The 20036-nt window shown below is 46.5% G+C and overlaps 1 protein-coding gene across 1 annotated transcript in view; it reads right to left on the minus strand.

Annotated features, from left to right (window-relative positions):
* Nucleotides 1–15635, minus strand: part of LOC309558690 (dynein axonemal heavy chain 7-like) — a gene marked incomplete at both ends in the record, with an annotated part of 107477 nt that extends 91842 nt beyond the window's left edge. Inside the window, one exon of the mRNA XM_082261748.1 lies at nt 15603–15635. Coding sequence (XP_082117874.1) covers nt 15603–15635 — 33 coding nt within the window. The remainder of the gene's footprint in view (nt 1–15602) is intronic.
* Between the last annotated feature and the right edge of the window lie 4401 nt (nt 15636–20036).

Consider the following 20036-nt stretch of genomic DNA (forward strand, 5'->3'; position numbering starts at 1 on the left):
ATGGTCCCCATGTGTATCCCGGGAGCTGCACCGCCCGCCCTCCCCTTCTCCCTCTGCCTTCATGGCACGGGGGATCGGGTGGGCGGCACCGCCGTGCTTTGGCGCCACGTCTCCGTTGGCGCATGACGTCATTTTGGCGCTATTGCACCAACGTTTGAATCTCCATCTCAGTGTATATCAGATAGCCCATGGGATGGTCATGCCTTGGGCATTTGCTGTTCCCGTGGTGCTTCTGGTCTATACTATCGTGGCGTTGGACTCACAGAGCAGGGGTCCCCTCGGTGGACACTGAGCACCATGCCATGTCATCTGTCTGGGTTTTTCCTTTTGGTAATATTTTGGTTTATCCCTTTTCACCTTATACTTTTCATTGCCTGCTCACTTCATTTACGTCATTTTTCTGCCTTACCCTTCCTTATTCATTCTCACCTTCACTCATTCACACATCACATCCCACTCTCCCCATCCTTTGGGTTTTCCCTCACTACTTTCATGCCACCAGGTGGTTTCATCTACTCCATGGTTTGTTTCTTGTCTTCATATACCCTCTTACCCAACTCTCATCACTTATTGTCACATTCTCATCTTTTAACCTTAGCACACTTTATTTGATGATATTTTCCTACCCGTATACATTTATGTACTTCAATATATACTAAATTCTTATAGACATACTTATTATACTCTTTTTACAGACATACAAATGACACTTTGCTACAATGTAAAGTGGTGAGTGTACAGCTTGTATAACAGTGTAAATTTGTTGTCCCCTCAAAATAACTCAACACACAGCCATTAACGTCTAAACCGCTGGCAACAAAATTGAATACACCCCTAAGTAAAAATGTATAAAGTGGGCCCAAAGTGTAAATATTTTGTGTGGCCACCAATATTTTCCAGCACTGCCTTAACCCTCTTGGGTATGGAGTTCACCAGAGCGTCACAGGTTGCCACTGGAGTCCTCTTCCACTCCTCCATGATGACATCACGGAGATGGTGGATGTTAGAGGCCTTGCGCTCCTCCACCTTCCATTTGAGGATTCCCCACAGATGCTCAATAGGGTTTAGGTCTTGAGATATGCTTGGCCACCTTTACCCTCAGCTTCTTTAGCAAGCCAGTGGTCATCTTGGAGGTGTGTTTGGGGTCGTTATCATGTTGGAATACTGCCCTGTGGCCCAGTCTCCAAAGGGAGGTGGATCATGCTCTGCTTCAGTATGTCACAGTACATGTTGGCATTCATGGTTCCCTCAATGAACTGTAGCTCCCCAGTGCCAGCAGCACTCATGCAGCCCCAGACCATGACACTCCCACCGCCATGCTTGATTGTAGGCAAGACACACTTGTCTTTGTACTTCTCACCTGGTTGCAGCCACACATGCTTGACACCATCTGAACCAAATACATTTATCTTGGTCTCATCAGACCAAGTTCATGGTTCCAGTAATCCTGTCCTTAGTCTGCTTGTCTTCAGCAATCTGTTTGTGGGATTTCTTGTGCATCATTTTTAGAAGAGGCTTCCTTCTGGGGTGACAGCCATGCAGACCAATTTGATTCAGTGTGCGGCGTATGGTCTGAGCACTGACAGGCTGACCCCCCCACCCCTTCAACCTCTGCAGCAATGTTGGCAGCACTCATTCGTCTATTTCCCAAAGAGAACTTCTTTGGTCAACTATGGCGAGGTCGGTTCTGAGTGGAACCTGTCCTGTTAAACCGCTGTATGGTCTTTTCCACTGTGCTGCAGCTCAGTTTCAGGGTCTTCTTATAGCCTAGGCCATCTTTATGTAGAGCAAAAAATATTTTTCAGATCCTCAGAGTTCTTTGCCATGAGGTGCCATGTTGAACTTCCAGTAACCAGTATGAGAGAGTGAGAGCGATAACACCAAATTTAACGCACCTGCACCCCATTCACACCTGAGACCTTGTAACACTAACGGGTCACATGATACCAGGGAGGGAAAATGGCTAATTGGGCCCAATTTGGACATGTTAACTTAGGGGTGTACTCACTTTTGTTGCCAGCGGTTTAGACATTAATGGCTGTGTGTTGCGTTATTCTGATGGGACAGCAAATTACACTGTTATACAAGCTGTACACTCACTACTTTACATTGTAGCAAAGTGTCATTTCTTCAGCGTTGTCACATGAAAAGATATAATAAAATATTAACAAAAATGTGAGGGGTGTACTCAATTTTGTTAGATACTGTATGTATACAGTGCTGTACTTATGGCCCTTTTCACCTCAGCTGCCCAACCCACACATACCATGTATGCGACGTGTTCCACCTAATTCACCTGCCTGTGTGCCCTCAGCTCCCGTGGGAGTCAGTCGGGGCCATCTCCAGGTTCAATGCCATCTTGTATGCTGCTATGTAAGTTTTTGGGAGTTGTGGGGCTTTGTCCCCCTTTCTTCCCCCCATCCTCCCCCCCTTTTTTCATACTTTTCATTTTTTGCATCCATCCTTATTTGTGCCCATATTTCCTATTTTTATAGATTATTTACAAACACACATCTACTCCTAACGAAGTGGTGATTTGGGTCCACGAAACGCGTTGAGGCTATGATGTTTGTAATATACTGAATTACTCCATTACCTGGAATTTCAATTCTTTTTATGCTTTGAATATTTTTATCATCCTCATATTATTGGAAATCAGCCCTATTGGGTATCATGCAACTGTATTTTGGGGAGTGTTTAACAGCTTCTTTTTATACTATTTTGATGTTATTACTTTGTAACCTACTATGAATGTTTAATTTATATGTACCAATAAATGTTGTTGACAATTTCCCTGCCGACCCCTTTCATGTCCCTCATTCAAAGTCCCAACCTCCTTCTTTTTGTATAACTCAATTTTATTGAATCTAATCCTGCTGCTCCTGTCAATCAAAGTCAGTGATGAGGGAGCAGGGGGAGGCTGATCGATCCCCGCTGAGCAAAACAGAGTCCGCCGGGCGCAAAGCCCGTGTGAAAGGACCCTTGGTTGGACTGAATCGAATCAAGTCTAGATTGATCGGAAGAGAAGTTATGGCTATTTGCAGGTTTCATCGTTTTGTTAAAATCGCTAGGATTTCCACCTCATCCCTTTAAACAAGGACACATACTATTTACACAGGTTCTGAGGCGATTATAATGCACATAAGGTACTAAGTGAGTTTAACTTGCCGATCGCCCGCTGCAGATGTACGGCGATCCGTGGGAGCGATCCTGAGGGCTCGCGCCCCCATAAGCCAGCGGGAAAGCTGATTCACAGGGCCGGCGTCCATGATCGCTCCCTGTGGAGAGAGAACAGCGGTCTGCTGTTGTAAACACAGCAGACCGTTGTTCTCTCAGGAATCAGCACAGAGCACCTGTGATCCTCCCATTTGGGACCACAGGTCTCTCTGTGTTGGCTCTACAAGCTCACCCCCCCCACAGTTAGAAAACACCCCCTAGGCAACACCCCCTACCTGACGCTAGCAGTGCATGCACTCTGAAGGTCCAGTGGACCTTCAGAGTTCCTTGCCGGGCACTTGCCGGAAAGTGACGTCATCGCGCCACTCACAGCGCCGGAGCTGCCGAACCCAGAAGAGACGCCGAGGGATCATGTCCGCTTCCACAGCGGTGTCCAGGGGTCCGTGTCGGGGCTTTGTTTGAGTGCCGGTTCACATATGTGCGGCTGCGGCGATCGCATGTAATGTCGGAGCGCACTGCTCCTTCATTACATGCGATCGGCTGTGCGGTGCGAGTTCAGCCATACACTTTGTATGGCTGAAATTCGCACTGCACCCGCAGCAAAGACGCACAGGACCCTTTTTTGCAGCCGCATCAGGATCGGATCGCACAGTGGTTCACACTTGTGCGATCCGATCCTGTGCAAACTGTAAAGATCGCACTGCGATATGCGATCAAACTGGGGGTGTCGTTAAGATTTCATTGACACCCCCAGCGTATCGCATATGGCAGTGTGAACTGCCAGTGGTGCGTTTGCGCTGTGGGAACAGGCTGCGAATTCGCAGCCTTCCCGCATCGCACAAGTGTGAACCGGCACTTAAGGTAAGTATTTCATAATGAGCTAGTATGCGATGCATACTAGCTCATTATGCCTTTGTCTTGCAGGGTTTGTTTTTTTTTTTAGGCAGTATACAACCTCTTTAATCCTTTGATCGCCCCTGAGTTGACCCCTTCCCTGCCAGTGTCATTATTACAGTAACTGTGCCTATTTTTAGCACTGATTACTGTAGTAATGTCACTGGTCCCCCCAAAAATGTCAGTTAGGGGTCAGATCTGTCTGCTGCAATGTCGCAGTCCCGCTAAAAATCGCAGATCGCCGCCATTACTAGTAAAAAAATTTAAAAAAAAAATGACAAATCTTCCCTCTAGTTTGTAGACTCGATAACTTTTGCACAAAACAATCAAAATACGCTTATTGGGATTTTTTTTACCAAAATAATGCAGAATACAAATTGGCATAAAATATTAAAAAAGATTTTTACTTTTTTATTTGGGGGGGGGGGGGAACGTTATATCACAGAATGTGAAAAATATTGGTTTTTTTTTTTTTTTTTTTTTTACGCAATTGTCGCTTTTTTTGTTTATAGAGCAAAATATAAAAATTGCAAAGGCGATCAATTGCCGCCAAAAGAAAGCTCTATTTGTGGGGAAAAAAGGACATCAATTTTATTTGGGTACAGCGTCACACGACCGCGCAATTGTCAGTTAAAGGAACGCAGTGCTGAATCGCAAAATATGGCCTGGTCACTAAGGGGGTAAAACGTTGGTAATTACCACCTTAATCAGCGACAGAACCTGTGTAATTAATATGTGTCCCGGTTTAAAGGAATGAGTTGGCAACCCTACAAATATTCAGAAAGAAAATCAGAGCATGTATTACCAACATAAAGCTTCCAATTATTCTATAAACCAGTGAGTATCTCACCTGCTCCATTGTACAGATCCCAATCCTAGCCCCTCAATGTGAACACATAGGGAATGTCAGTGCTCTGGAAAGTTGTAGTTACTCCGTTGCTAGGCGACCGACTCTTTATGAAGCAGGCTGTGTAGTGACTGGACTTATGGAAGAGCTCACATATAAAGCCAGCAGCCTTTATCCTGCATGGTCCGCCGCTCTCTGCCGGTCCCGTCCTCTCTCCTCAGTCCTTCAAGCGGGTCGCTGAGATTCGCACAGCCCCGAACCTGTCCCGGTTCCTTCACAGTTTGTGCTGCGGAGAGCTGTTACTATAGAAGCTGCCGAGAGTTGTGGAAAGGGGCGGGGCGCCGTGAGTAGGCGTGTTCCTAGAAGTGTCTCCAGGAAGTGCGCTGCCATGGTTTTGGTTACTGTCTGTGCAGTGCAGTGTACATAAAAGTGTGACATGTGACAACATTTGCTCTCACATCCACTAGATCGCATCATTCTTCATATCCTCTGATTTCTGCACTGATCCTTTGAAGCCAGGAGCCCTCAAAGACCTTATGTTCTTTTTCTATTCTCTTATTTATTATTCTTCTCCTTTCTGCTTCTGCTGTGTAACATTGTATCAGCTCCAAATAAATAACCAGAGTAAAATATTTCCTATTTCCTCAGGTGATTGAGATAGTTGCATAAATATTTATTGAGTCCCGGTTCACATATATACGATGACAGACATTGCATGTGATTGGGAGCGCACTGCGATGTCTGTGCAATGCGAATTCAGCCATACAGATTGTATCGCTGAATTCCATCGCATTCAGACACACACAGGACCCTTTTTGGGTCCACACCAGAATCGGATCGCATGGGTGTTCACACCTATGCAATCCGATTAATGACTGAGCTGACAGTTCACACTGCGATATCCAAACTGATCTGGGGGTGTCTTTAACTTTGTATTGACACCTCCAGCGAATTGCACATGACAGTGTGAACTGCCTGCGAGTTTAATGCAATACAGGAACCCGCAGTGGATTCGCAGGGTTCCAGCATCGCATATATGTGAGTGCCGGTTCACATATATGCGATGCAGGAATCCTGCAAATCCACTGTGAGTTATCGCATTCAACTCACAGGCAGTTCACACTGCCATATGCGAATGTTTGGGGGTGTCAATACAAAGTTAACCACACCCCCAGATCAGTTTGGATATCACAGTGCGAACTGTCAACACCCATGTGATCCGATTCTGGTGTGGACCCAAAAAAGGGTCCTGTGTGAGTTGTGTCCAAATGCAATGCGAATTCAGCCATACAGCCTGTATGGCTAAATTTGCATCGCACAGACATCGCATGTGATTTTCAGAGCAGTGCGCTCCATATCACATGGAATGTCTGTCATCACATATACGTATGTGAACCGGGACTAAAATGGAAAATTGTATCAAATGCTTACCGTCATTTTTCCTTTCCTGATCCCAATCCATATACGTGTGATTTAACTCTGCCCCTATACCCACCCACAGGACCTGTTTAAATATATTAAAGGAAAACTAGAGCAACCTCCCCGATTCTTCGTAAAAATACCAAGATAAAAAAAAAAAGGGAGGGTTTGTACGTTGCCATGAATTGGCGTCAGGAAAGGAAAATGATGGTATTTGATACAATTTTACATTTTCCTGACGCCAACATGGCAGCATACATGTGATAAATAATGAGCTAAACAGGGAGGGCTAAAATGTATAATCGTACTTTATTACAGTGGACATAGAAGTCTGGAGCGTCATTCCATCAAAGGCCATTGACGTACAAGCTTCTGGATCTTCCCTGTAGCCAGGGCCGGCGCTACCTTTAAGGTGACAAATTAGCAGGGGGCGCTGGCATCCTGCACCCGGAATCAGTAATTGGCCGGCCGGTGCGGCACTCCTCATGCTGTGTGCCACCTGAGCTCTACAGCAAGCCTCAGGCGGCACAGCACTGCTGTATGGAGGGCAGCCGCAGAGAGTTGTGATGAGACCACAAGTTGTGGAGTAGCATACCTTGAGTCCCAACAGTCCCAAGCCAGCGGGGCATGCAGCCGCATTGAGAGCGTGTGAGTCCATGAGTGGAGCTGTCAAATTGAAACTCTGATGTCGGGAAGAACGGGGCCGATATGCGGGGCTCCACCCCTTTGTTTCGTCCTTCGAGAAATCAGCCAGCGTTTACACATTGGTGAGCGGGGAAGAAGGTGGCAGGGGGAGGGACCAACTATTACATGTGCACCCACAGCTCTGTATAATTCAGGTTGATATACAGAGCTGTGGGTGCACATGCAGTAGTTGGTCCCCCCCGCCACCTTTATCCCCGCCCACCAGTGTATAAATTGTGATTGTTTTGTCTATGCAGGGGACAAAGGGGCAGAGCCCCGCACTTTGGCCACACCCTTCCAGACATCACAGCTTCAATTTGACAGCTCCTCTCATGGACTCACACTCACGCACTGTACAGTGCATTCCTGAACTGTGCACTCTGTACAATGCATTCTTGAACCTGCACTCTGTACAATGCATTCTTGAACTGGGCACTCTGTACAATGCATTCTTGAACTGGGCACTCTATACAATGCATTCCTGAACCTTGTCCCCTGTACAAAATGCACTGCTGAGCCTTACACCCTATACAAAATGCACTCCTAAACCTTGCCCCCCCTCACGATCTTAAAATGGCATTCCCTCGATTCATATAGTGCAGAGCTGTTCTCTGCTTACTCACAGCTGTCAAAAAAAAGAGCCTCAAATGTTTATCCACATTGTAAGGCTGCGAGATAACAATAAACACAATGTTTTACAATGTATCATTTCATTCTTTTAGATCAAAGGAATGAACTTCCATCTGTAAAGGAGGGCAGTTTAACCAAAGACTAAGCTTTGTTCTGACACTTGTTGCTTACAAGTTAAAAATCAGTATTTCCTGACGCCAACATGGCAGCATACACATGATATAGCTCCGTCCCTATATCCACCCACAGGACCTGTTGAAATCTATAAAAGCATGACTGAAAGCAATCTCCCTATTCTCCTTTTTGTCCTCAAAAGATCAGCACCTACAGACCGTCATATTCAAGAGGAATGCTCTTACCTGCCGACTACGTCGGAGTCCGCTGGGTTCAGCCTCTCCCAGATCGCAGTCCCACATCTTAGGCTGCTAAAGGCGCCGATAAGGTGGGGAATCCCCTTTTGGTATTTTTTTGGGGTAAGGAGTTCTCTTTGTCAGTTTCCCTCTTGTAAATGCCATATTGTGAGATCCGTTTACAGCACCAGGGGCAGCATGTGTGATCTATCTCTTCTCATGGGTTTATTTTGCTGCTCGTTTCCTAGGTACTGTGGACAGGGTTTTTTCCCCTTGTATTTTTCTCCTGGTGTATTCAAAAGACATTTCCTGGTGGTCTAATGGTTCCCCTTCCGTTCTGGGAGTGATGAGGAGGCTCAGAGATCACAGACGGCTTTGGATAAGGGATAAAAGGCTTTCCCTCATCCAAACCTGAATTTTAATTGATTTCAGAAGGGCAACAGGACGAAGCCTGATTGGGCGCCCTATTGAAACCCCCTGCAGAGTCTAAAAGCCTGTGGCCAACAGAAGAAAAGCAGCTGTAGCCATGAAGCATAGCAGGAGCTACAACTAAGGTAAGTGGATTTTATGTTAAAAAAAAAAAATGTATTATGACAAATGTCTTTGAATGTGCGGGGTATGGAGTTGGGGGTGATTGCATTAGCGGGTACATGCATTACTGTTTACTACGTATATGTCTGTATGTAGGGGTGTGTAGGTAGGGGTATGTACAGTATGTGTGTGTATATATATATATATATATATATATATATATATATATATATATGTATATATATATTTATGTGGTCGGGTGTGTACGCATAGGGATGCGCATATGTGTATATACTGTATGTGTGTAAGCATGGAGGCTTTTGGGTCAAGAGAACCGTTTAGTTGTATGTTTATCTAGGTGTATAAATGTTTATATGCGTATGAGTATATATATATGTATGTGTATGTCCAATGAGATTTTTTAGTTCTCCTTTCCCCTTCCTTTACTTTCTCTTTATAAACATGCAGCCCCTCTTGCACCTTTCGGTATTTCATATCAACATGAGCTTACCACCACATAAACAAAACCACCCTCCTACCAGGTAAGAGCCACCATCTGGTAAGTAAGAAGATGCTGGAAAAAGAGTGCCCTATGCCCTGACGAGCGTGCCTTTTTATCTATTTCAACCCCAGCCGCTCGCCATCCCGCTTTAGGAGATCCAGACCTTCTCTGGATCATCAAGATTTCTCCAGGGCAGAGAGCAATTCTTCAAGTCCTGGCAGGCCTCAACCTAGAGGGCGTAAATGTTCTCAAAAGAGAAAATGCACAGCAACGCCACAAAGGGCTAAATGCCCAAAAGGCAAATGCTGGTTATGTGGAGATGACCCAATGGCGGGAAAACTTGTCTGCAGTCACTGCTTCAGGCAGCTGGCCAGGGACCAAGAGTATGAAAGCCAGCAAGTGTCGACACTACTTAAAGTGGTTCATGACACCCTGTCGGAATTCTCTGGTCGACTGGAACAACAGGCGACACGCAGACAGGCTGTGATTCCCAGACAGGTCCATGACCCAGCCATACAGACATCCCTTTCTGTGGATGCGCTAGGCGTTTCGGGGACAGCACCAGCTCAGCAGTCTGTGTGAGCTGAATCCCCACGCTCAGCGACACAGCTGAACACGCTGGAAGAAGAAGACAGATCCTCCTCTTCAGCGGAAGATCTAGAAGACTCAGGATTCAAGTTTTCTATGGTGCCCCGTTTTATCAGAGCCATTAAAGCGGCACTGGAATGGGAAGAGCCAGAACCCCCACAAAAAAGGGGAAGACCTACTACCCTAGGTTACATAAACAGGTGACCACCTTCCCTCTTATGACTGAAATAAGAGCCCTGTTTCAGGAGGAATGGGAGAAGGGAGAAAGGAAGTCCTCTTCTTCAAATAGACTCCACAAATTATACCCCCTCACAGAGGAGGATGGGGCATCATTGTCCAATCCACCAGTTGTGAGCAGAGGGATGTTGGGCGCTGACCCCAGTATAAAACAGCCAGGTGGTCAAAGGCTGTTGTGGACCAGACTTCACTGGTGATGCTGTAGTTCAGGGCAGCTCTGGCAGGCAAAAAAATGGAAAATCCCGCTGGCAACAAAGGAAGGAAACAGGTCCCCACAAGAGAAGCAAAGGATAACTCTATTCGAACAATTGATCTGATAGATGGCATGCGGTCGCGGAGAGTCCCGATGATGCTCCTTTCAATAGATGCCGAAAAGGCGTTTGACAGGGTGGCCTGGAATTTTATCAGGGCCACCCTGTCATACTTAGGCCTAGGAACATGGATGACGACATGTATTTTGTCATTGTATTCCACCCCCACGGCGGCAGTGAGGGTAAATGGCTGGTGCTCGACTTTTTTTCAGATAAAAAATGGCACTAGACAAGGATGTCCTCTATCACCACTGATTTTTATTCTGGCTTTAGAACCCTTAATGTGCAAAATCCATCAAAACCCTGAAATAGTGGGAGCACAAATGGGTAAGGGGCATCACAAAGTGGCAGCCATATGCAGATAATCTGCTTTTCTATGTAACAAACCCTGACAGATCGCTCCCATCTATATTAGAAGCCATCAGAGAGTATGGAGAGGTCTCATACTTTAAAATAAATGTGTCAAAATCGGTGGCATTGAATGTGTCTATACCTTGGACTAGATGGAATCATATGAGAACTTCTTTCCCTTTTCAGTGGAGTAATAAATCGATAGTATATCTTGGGATTCATATTACAGCAGACCCTAAGGATTTATATGAGGCAGATTTTATCCCACTTTTAAAATCACTTAAAGCAGACTTACAAAAATGGCAGACACTTATTTTGTCTTGGTTCGGGAGGTGCAGTGCACTGAAAATGAATGCATTACCACGATTACTGTATGTTATTCAGGCTATTCCGATAGCAATACCAACGACATTTTTTACACAGTTAAGGGCAGTGTTCAGAACTTTTGTGTGGGCTAGAAAATCCCCTCGAATAGGGATGCAGATTTTAACCCTCCCAAAGGCGAGAGGAGGAGTGGGCTTGCCAGATCCGATGCGGTACTACAGGGCAGCGCATCTAACGCGAGTGATGGACTGGCATTGCAGTGGGGCCTACAAACAGTGGGTGCATTTGGAAAGGGAGATCATGAATACCCCAGTCACCTTAGCCGCATGGACCCCTTTATCGAAAGCCGATAAAATACATCTGCACCCGACAATCGGGGCGACGCTAAGCGAAGCAATAAAAGCACAAAAACATAGTTCAGTGGCACCATCATTATCACCAATGACACCTTTGGCAGGCAACCTAAATTTCCCCCCAGGGAGTTCCAATGCTAAAATTAAAGGTCTAATTAATGGGGGTAGAGCCCGATTATGCGATATATGGACCCAGAGGGAACCACCGACAATGACAGAAATGTTAGCATGTCCTGAAGGAAATCTAGACACATTCAGTGCTTACCAGATCAGACACTACTTAAAACAGCTGCAAAAGATAGGATACATCCCACGTCCCCTAACTCCATTTGAGACCTTGTGTAGAGGGGAGGAGAGAATACCACACGCATTATCATATCTATATGCGCTCCTGGGGGCATCGCAAGATATGAGACCACCAAAATTTCTACAAAATTGGGAAAGAGATCTAGAGATCTCTCTTAACCAACAACAAACAAACAAAATTTTAAGACTGACACATAAGGCATCGATAGCAAGCAGGTACCAAGAGATTAGCTATAAAATCTTATCCAGATGGTACAGAGTACCAGCGACACTACATAGAATAGATAGAAAACACCAAGATAGATGTTGGAGATGTGGAGAGGAGGGTGGAACGATGTTACACATCTTCTGGATGTGCCCATCAATAGAGAGTCTCTGGGACGGGGTGGCCCGTTTAATTGAGAACCTAACAATGACTAAGGTGCGGGAAGACCCCGTGCTCTGTTTATTACACGGCACGAGGATCTCGATCAAGAAGTATAGGAACTCCGTATTGATACACCTATTGAACGCTGCAAAAGCCTGTGTACCTGCACTATGGAGGCAAACACACCCACCCACATTACAACTGTGGTTTGCCAAAATCAGGGAAATACATAGGATGCAAATGTTAACAGCAGCCCGCACAAGTACGGAAGAGCGATTCAGGCTAAGATGGCAAGCCTGGTCGCAATTCACGTGCTCAGAGGAATATCTACGGTTGATAAGTTAAATATGAGGCCAAGGAGACGGGAGATCGGAGAAGGTTGGACAGGGGGAACAGGAGTAGGATGGGAATACGAGGGGTTGGCGGGGGGTAAGGGGGGGGTTGATTTTTTGGGGGGGGGGGGTGGAAGGATCCTTAGGTTACCTGACGATTAAGTCAGGAAGGGTATTATGGATGTAATGTATTTTGGGATGCAATGTATTGTGTTGTGAATGGAGAACGGCTTCTCACATTGTCACGGAGAGGGAATATTAGACACTTAGTAACAAGATACAAGGATACAAGGTGGGGCGGGAAGCCACTCCTAGTTAGTAGGGGGTTAGTGCTTGTTGAATTTGATAGGGAGACACCACGGGTGAGGTGGTAGGAGGAATGATAACTACCACATGTTTACTGGGGGGGGGGGGGGTTTGTGCGAGAGGAGAGGGGACACTCCTCCTATACCCAATTTTTCTTAGTGGGAATTTTGCTTTTTTTTTTGCACGATAAATCTCACTCGCAGATTTGAGGGAATGAGGGGAATGAAACTCACAAACACACCCCTTTTTTTTTTTTTTCCATATAGCACCTAGATTTGGGTCACGTACGAGATACGCATTGATGTGAGGGGCAGTGGTAGCAGGATGGCGTTTAGTATTTATATCCAAGTATGACTCACTGCACTGTGGGGTGGGGAATTGTTTGTGGGGTTGATATGTTGCAGAATTTTGCACGTGTTTCACAGGAGGTGGGGCAAGGGGAGGGGGGGGGATTTTTTTTTTTTTGTCTCCCATAGAGCACCTAGATTTGGGTCACGTACGAGTTACGCATTGATGTGAGGGGCAGTGGTGGTAGGATGGTGTTTAGTATTTATATCCGATTATGATTCACTGCACTGTAATTGTTTGTGGGGATGATATGTTTTTGAATTTGTAGGTGTTTCACAGAAGGTGGGGCAGGGGGGGGGTGGTTTTCCTCTCTCCCTCTTTACCCTGGAAGCGTTGGAAGATTTGTGTTGTATTTTTATATATCTATATATATATCTATATAATATGTAATGTATTGAAAAAACAATAAATATTTGAATTAAAAAAAAAAAAAGGAAGGAAGGAAACAGGCGCCACTGAATGTAGCAACAATTTATCCACCAGTTGTGGACGCTGCAGTGACAAGGTTGGCTAAAAACATCACTCTGCCAATGGAGGATTCTTCCTCCTTCCGGGATATCCTGGAGAGGCGGATAGACACGGACTTAAAGAAAGCCTATCTTGCAGCAGGCAGCGCCTGCAAATCGGCAGTGGCATTGACAAGCTTTGGATGAAATTAAGCTCTCAGCAGATTTTGTCGGTGAGGCAGCCATTGATGTCATCAGGTGGTCCTCCCAAGCAATGCTGAACTCTGTAACGGCAAAAAGAGCATTATGGCTGATGCCTTGGGCAGCAGATCCGTCGTCAAAGCAGAACTGCTGCAAACTCCCCATTTGACGGAAAAGCCCTATTTGGTCAGAAGCTAGAGGCGGCCATCTCCAGGCTTATGGGCGGAAGATCCTCTCTTCTCCCCCAAGACAGGAGAGCCAGGAGGCAAAGGGGACGTCCCTCTAGAGCCATCCCGAATAGTTTTCGAGATTTCGGGAACAACCGCTATAATAGGGCTCCAGGAGGAATTGGAAAGGTACTCAAGCCACTTTCCTCAGAACGCAAAGGAATAAGGCCCCTACGGCTTCCCTGGCCACCCAAAAGCCATTTTTGACGCCACGCCAGTCCAAGGGGAGATGGTGGGGGCAAGACTGCTGGGGTTCTCCGAGGTCTGGCAGGACAATGTCCAAGACCGGTGGGTTCAGTCCACCATACGACTAGGCCACTATTGGTCATTCATGAGACAACCCCCCCGAGTATTCGTTTGTGACCACCAAAACCAGCCCCCCTGAAACTGGCAGCTTTGCAGGAATATATAGATATCCTGCTACATCAAATGGCAATTATAACAGTTCCTATATATATATATATATATATATATATTTATATATATATATATATATATATATATATATATATATATATAGACATGGATATATATATCTATAGGTTTATATATATCAAAGGTTTACGGGGTTCTACTCTCCTCTGTTTCTGGTCCAGAAGAAGACAGGAGGTTTCAGACCAGTAATAGACCTCGAGAGGCTAAACAAATTAATAAAATTGGAGAGATTCAAGATGGAATCTCTCAATACCATTATCCAGATCATTCAGCCAGGAGATTGGATATCAGTGGATTTGCAGGACGCATACCTACACGTCCCGATACACCAGGATTATCAAACATTCCTCAGGTTCGCGGTAGGGGACAGGCATTTCCAGTTTGTATGCCTTCCCTTCGGGCTATCAACATCCCCACGAACCTTTACCAAGGTGCTGATTGCAGTTCTAGCACCCCTCAGGGAGAAGTCCATCACTTTCTGGACAACATTATTCTGGTAGCCCAAATTCTGGATCTCTTGCAGCAACAAAGAGATCTGCTCCTGTCCACCTTAAGGACATTCGGCTGGATTATAAACCTGCAGAAGAGCCACCTGCAACCTACATGGAACATGGTCTACCTGGGGGCCCAATTCAGCACCCAGGATGCCACAGTTTCCTTACCTCGACAAAAAATCCTCAAGATAAGGGAAAAGGTACAGCAGGTGCTAGCAGCATCAGTGATGTCAGCAGCCCAATGCATGAGCCTATTGGGGACCATGTCATCGTGTTTTCTGATGCTCCCTTGGGCTCATTGGAGACTCTGAGTCTTTCAATTGGGGTTTCTAGCACAGTGGAGGAAACTGCAACTAGCTCAACCCATCCAAGTCAGCGTCCAGATGAGCCAAAGTATCTAGTGGGGGACGCGCGAAGAAACACTATTGAGACATCGTTTGTTAGGTCCACAAAACTGGATCATTGTTACCACGGATGCCAGCGCAGCAGGGTGGGGCGCCACCTGCGGCCTACACAAGATCCAGGGCAGATGGGAATTCCTGTCGCATGGTTTGGTCTCCAACATCTTGGAGCTCCGGGCGGCATTGACCACCCTGCTACCCTACATACAAGGACGTCCAGTCCTACTACGTATAGACAATACGGCAGCAGTGTCGTACATCCAAAAACAAGGAGGAACACACAACCATTCCCTCCTAGCGGAGGTAGGCCCCATAATGGCTTTTTGCACAACACCTGGCGGATCTGAAAGCAATATATCTGCCAGGCAGGCAGAATAAGGAAGCAGATCTTCTCTCCAGGCACTTCAAGGACCCCAACGAATGGGCTCTTCACCTGGGGATTTTCAAACAGATTGTCCTCTGGTGGGGACTCCCGCAGCTGGATCTGTTTGCCTCCTCAACCAACTACAAAGTAGCCCGCTTCCTCTCTCGGTACCCTCACCCGGGGGCAGAGGGGAAGGACGCACTGACTCATGTCTGGTCGGCACATCTGGCTTACACCTTCCCATGATCCCCCTGATATTGAAGTTTCTGAGGAGGTTATTGGCAGAGACTTTGACAGTCATCGCGGTGCTTCCATACTGGCCATGAAGATCATAGTGCTCTCTCACAATGGACCTGAGCATATGCCCTCCGATCATGCTGCCAGTAACTCCTCTTCTCCTGATACAGGAAGGCATCCTATATCCGAATCCATCCCGGCTGGCCCTAGCGGCCTGGAGATTGAAAGACAAGGGTTACGGGACTAAGGATGTACCTCAGAAGTCAAAAAAACATTACAAAGCCCCAGAAAGGGCTCTACAAATGTCATATACACCAGGATATGGAATAGGTTCGCAAATTTTGCGACCGGTCGTCAATTCGACCCTAGCAGCCCTAGCGTTGCACAGATACTGTCATTCCTACAAACAGGACTAGATCTGGGTCTCGGCCTGAGTTCTTTAAAAGTCCAAGTCTTGGCCATCTCGGCCTTTACTCAAACAAAATGGGCAGAAAATCCATTGGTGGAGAGCTTCATGAGAGCAGTGATTAGATTGCGCACTCCTAGAAAAAATAGATTTCCTCAGTGGAACCTGACGTTGGTTCTAAATTTTCTGGAAAACCCTCCTTGCGCCCCTACGCAGAACTGTTCACTATGGAACATCACCTTGAAGACTGCCTTCTTGATCACCATAACCTCAGGCGGGAGGGTGTCGGAGCTGCAGGCCTTAGGAGCTACAGACCCCTATACTACATTCTTTCCGGACAGAGTAGTATTGAGGCCACTCGATCATTTTGTACCTAAAAGTAGCCTCTATGTTTTCTCACCAGATGAATCAGAGGCCAACTTGCAAGAATTGGACATTCCTAAGACCCTGTAGTCCTATCTTCAGGCCACTGCCTCCTTCAGACAATTGGAAAGGCTTTTTGTCCTACCTTCTGGAAGGCTAAAGGGAAAAGAAGCCTCGGCAAGAACGATATCCTCATGGATTGTTAAATCTATTCATAATGCATACAGAGCGGCTGGAAAGTCTCCTCCGAAGGTAGTAAGCGCTCATTCAACCAGAGCGGTATCCTCTTCCTGGGAAGCGCGTGCAGGGGTATCTCTAGAGACTGTGTGCAGGGCAGCAAGCTGGTCTTCCCACCACACGTTCCTGAGGCACTACAGGGTGGATCCGGCAGCTCTCTTTACCTTACAATTTGGGAGAAGGACTATTCAGGCGTCCATGTCTAACTGTTAAATAAAGACTGGATTATCTCATTAAACCCTCCCTCTCAAAGCTCATCATTTATCATGTGTATGCTGCCATGTTGTAGTCAGGAAAATGGAAAATTGTATCAAATACTTACCGTCATTTTCCTTTCCTACATGGCAGCATACGGACCCTCCCTCTGATCTTTATGCTTAATACGAAGAATGGGGAGATTGCTCTCAGTCATGATTTTATAGATTTCAACAGGTCCTGTGGGTGGATATAGGGGCGGAGCTATATCATGTGTATGCTGCCATGTATTGGCATCAGGAAAGGAAAATTACAGTAAGTGATACAATTTTCCATTTTTTTGCTAGAGAATTACTTAGAACCCCCCAATTGTATATATATGTTTTTTTTTTAGACCCTAGAGAATAAAATCGCGATCTTTGCAATCTTTTATGTCACGCTGTATTTGCGCAGTGGTTTATCAAAGGCAGTTTTGGGGAAAAAATACACTTAAATTGATTTTAAAAAATAAAAATAAACAGTAAAGTTGGACCAGTTTTTTTGTATAATGTGAAAGATGTTACGCCTAGAATTGGGAGAGCATCATGATCTTTATTCTAAGCCAAAAAAATCGTGATTCTCATTTTATTAAGAATCCTGCAGCTTTAAGCGGTTATAGCTGCAAAGGGTGGGCCAACTCAATATTGAACCCTAGGAACCAGGCCAGGGATGCCATTAAAGTTAATGTGCGTGTAAAAATTACAAAAAAGAACAATAAAGTTAGGAAAAAAAAAATTGGTTTGGTCGGCCTGCCCGGCCTATGTGGTGGCTAAAGGGGGGGTGTGGTTTACGACCCAGGAAGGCGCCGATTGGCTGCCTTCTGGGGATGTAACCTGGGCGCCGGAAAGAGCGCTTGGCCACCCCCACCTTCGTGATGTCCTGGCTGTGATTGGTCCAGTCTCCAGCCTGGACCAATCATCATCCAGGACATCCGATAGCTGACGTCAGGGGCGGTGAATGTGCTTGCGTCAGTCACTCACCGTCACTGCCACTCGGAGGACGAGGGAGAAGCCGCTCACCTTCCCGCGCCGCCGCCGCAGAAGAGGACGAACTGGATCGAGGAGGGGAGAACCCGCCGCCGATAGGTAAGTGCATTAAATTGAAGGGAGCACGCACGCTGGTCTCTGCATTGATTGGGGGACAATGCTGTGGCACTCTGCAATCATTGGGGTACAATTCTGTGGCACTCTGCAATCATTGGGGTACAATGCTGTGACACTCTGCAATCATTGGGGTACAATGCTGTGGCACTCTGCAATCATTGGGGTACAATGCTGTGGCACTCTGCAATCATTGGGGGACAATGCTGTGGGCACTCTGCAATCATTGGGCTACAATGCTGTGGGCACTCTGCAATCATTGGGGTACAATGATGTGGCACTCTGCAATCATTGGGGTACAATTCTGTGGCACTCTGCAATCATTGGGGTACAATGCTGTGGGCACTCTGCGATCATTGGGGTACAATGCTATGGCACTCTGCAATCATTGGGGTACAATGCTGTGGGCACTCTGCAATCATTGGGGTACAATGCTGTGGCACTCTGCAATCATTGGGTTACAATGCTGTGGCACTCTGCAATCATTGGGGTACAATTCTGTGGCACTCTGCAATCATTGGGGTACAATGCTGTGGGCACTCTGCAATCATTGGGGTACAATGCTGTGGCACTCTGCAATCATTGGGGTACAATGCTGTGGGCACTCTGCAATCATTGGGGTACAATGCTGTGGGCACTCTGCAATCATTGGGGTACAATTCTGTGGCACTCTGCAATCATTGGGGTACAATTCTGTGGCACTCTGCAATCATTGGGGTACAATGCTGTGGGCACTCTGCAATCATTGGGGTACAATGCTGTGGCACTCTGCAATCATTGGGGACAATGCTGTGGCGCTCTGCAGTGATTGGGGACAATGCTGTGGCGCTCTGCAGTGATTGGGGACAATGCTGTGGCGCTCTGCGGCTTGAAAGGGGCTCGCACGCTGAACTCTGCATTGATGGGGGCACGGAACAGTGTTCATTGCATTGAAGGGGGCACAGCACAGTTGCATTGAAGGGGGCACGCACGCTGAACTCTGCATTGTGGGGGCACAGCACAGTGTTCATTGCATTGAAGGGGGCACAGCACAGTGTTTATTGCATTGAAGGGGGCACAGCACAGTGTTTATTGCATTGAAGGGGTCACAGCACAGTGTTTATTGCATTGAAGGGGTCACAGCACATTGTTCATTGCATTGAAGGGGTCACAGCACAGTGTTTATTGCATTGAAGGGGTCACAGCACATTGTTCATTGCATTGAAGGGGGCACAGCACAGTGTTCATTGCATTGAAGGGGGCACAGCACAGTGTTTATTGCATTGATGGGGGCACAGCACAGTGTTTATTGCATTGAAGGGGGCACCGCACAGTGTTTATTGCATTGAAGGGGGCACCGCACAGTGTTCATTGCATTGAAGGGGGCACCGCACAGTGTTCATTGCATTGAAGGGGGCGCAGCACAGTGTTCATTGCATTGAAGGGGGCGCAGCACAGTGTTCATTGCATTGAAGGGGGCACAGCACAGTGTTCATTGCATTGAAGGGGGCACAGCACAGTGTTCATTGCATTGAAGGGGGCACGCACGCTGATCTCTGCATTAAAGGGGGCACGCACGCTGGTCTCTCCATTGAAAGGGGGCATGTACGCTGGTCTCTGCATTGAAAGGGGGCATGTACGCTGGTCTCTGCATTGAAAGGGGGCATATACCATCTCCTGTACCATGACCTGTGCCATGCCTATACCATATCTGTGCCATGCCTATACCATATCTGTGCCATGCCTATACCATCTCCTGTACCATCACCTATGCCATGCCGATACCATCACCTGTGCCATGCCTGTACCATGACTTCAAAGTCACGCAATTGTTTACTGCATTCTTGGCGCAAAGCAATACCTATTACATTTTTCTTTTTGCGCCCCCCCCCAAAAAATTTTGAGCACCAGCCGCCACTGATCCCAATACTTTTGGTAATATAGTGCACCTATGGATGGTTAGATGCATATTTATCAAAGTGGTTGTAAACCCCCCTTGTGTGTTTGTACCTATAGGTAAGCCTGTAAAAAGTCTTACCTATAGGTACTTTAAAT

This window comes from Pelophylax lessonae, assembly GCF_965119305.1.
Source record: "Pelophylax lessonae genome assembly, chromosome: 6".
Classification (NCBI taxonomy): domain Eukaryota; kingdom Metazoa; phylum Chordata; class Amphibia; order Anura; family Ranidae; genus Pelophylax; species Pelophylax lessonae.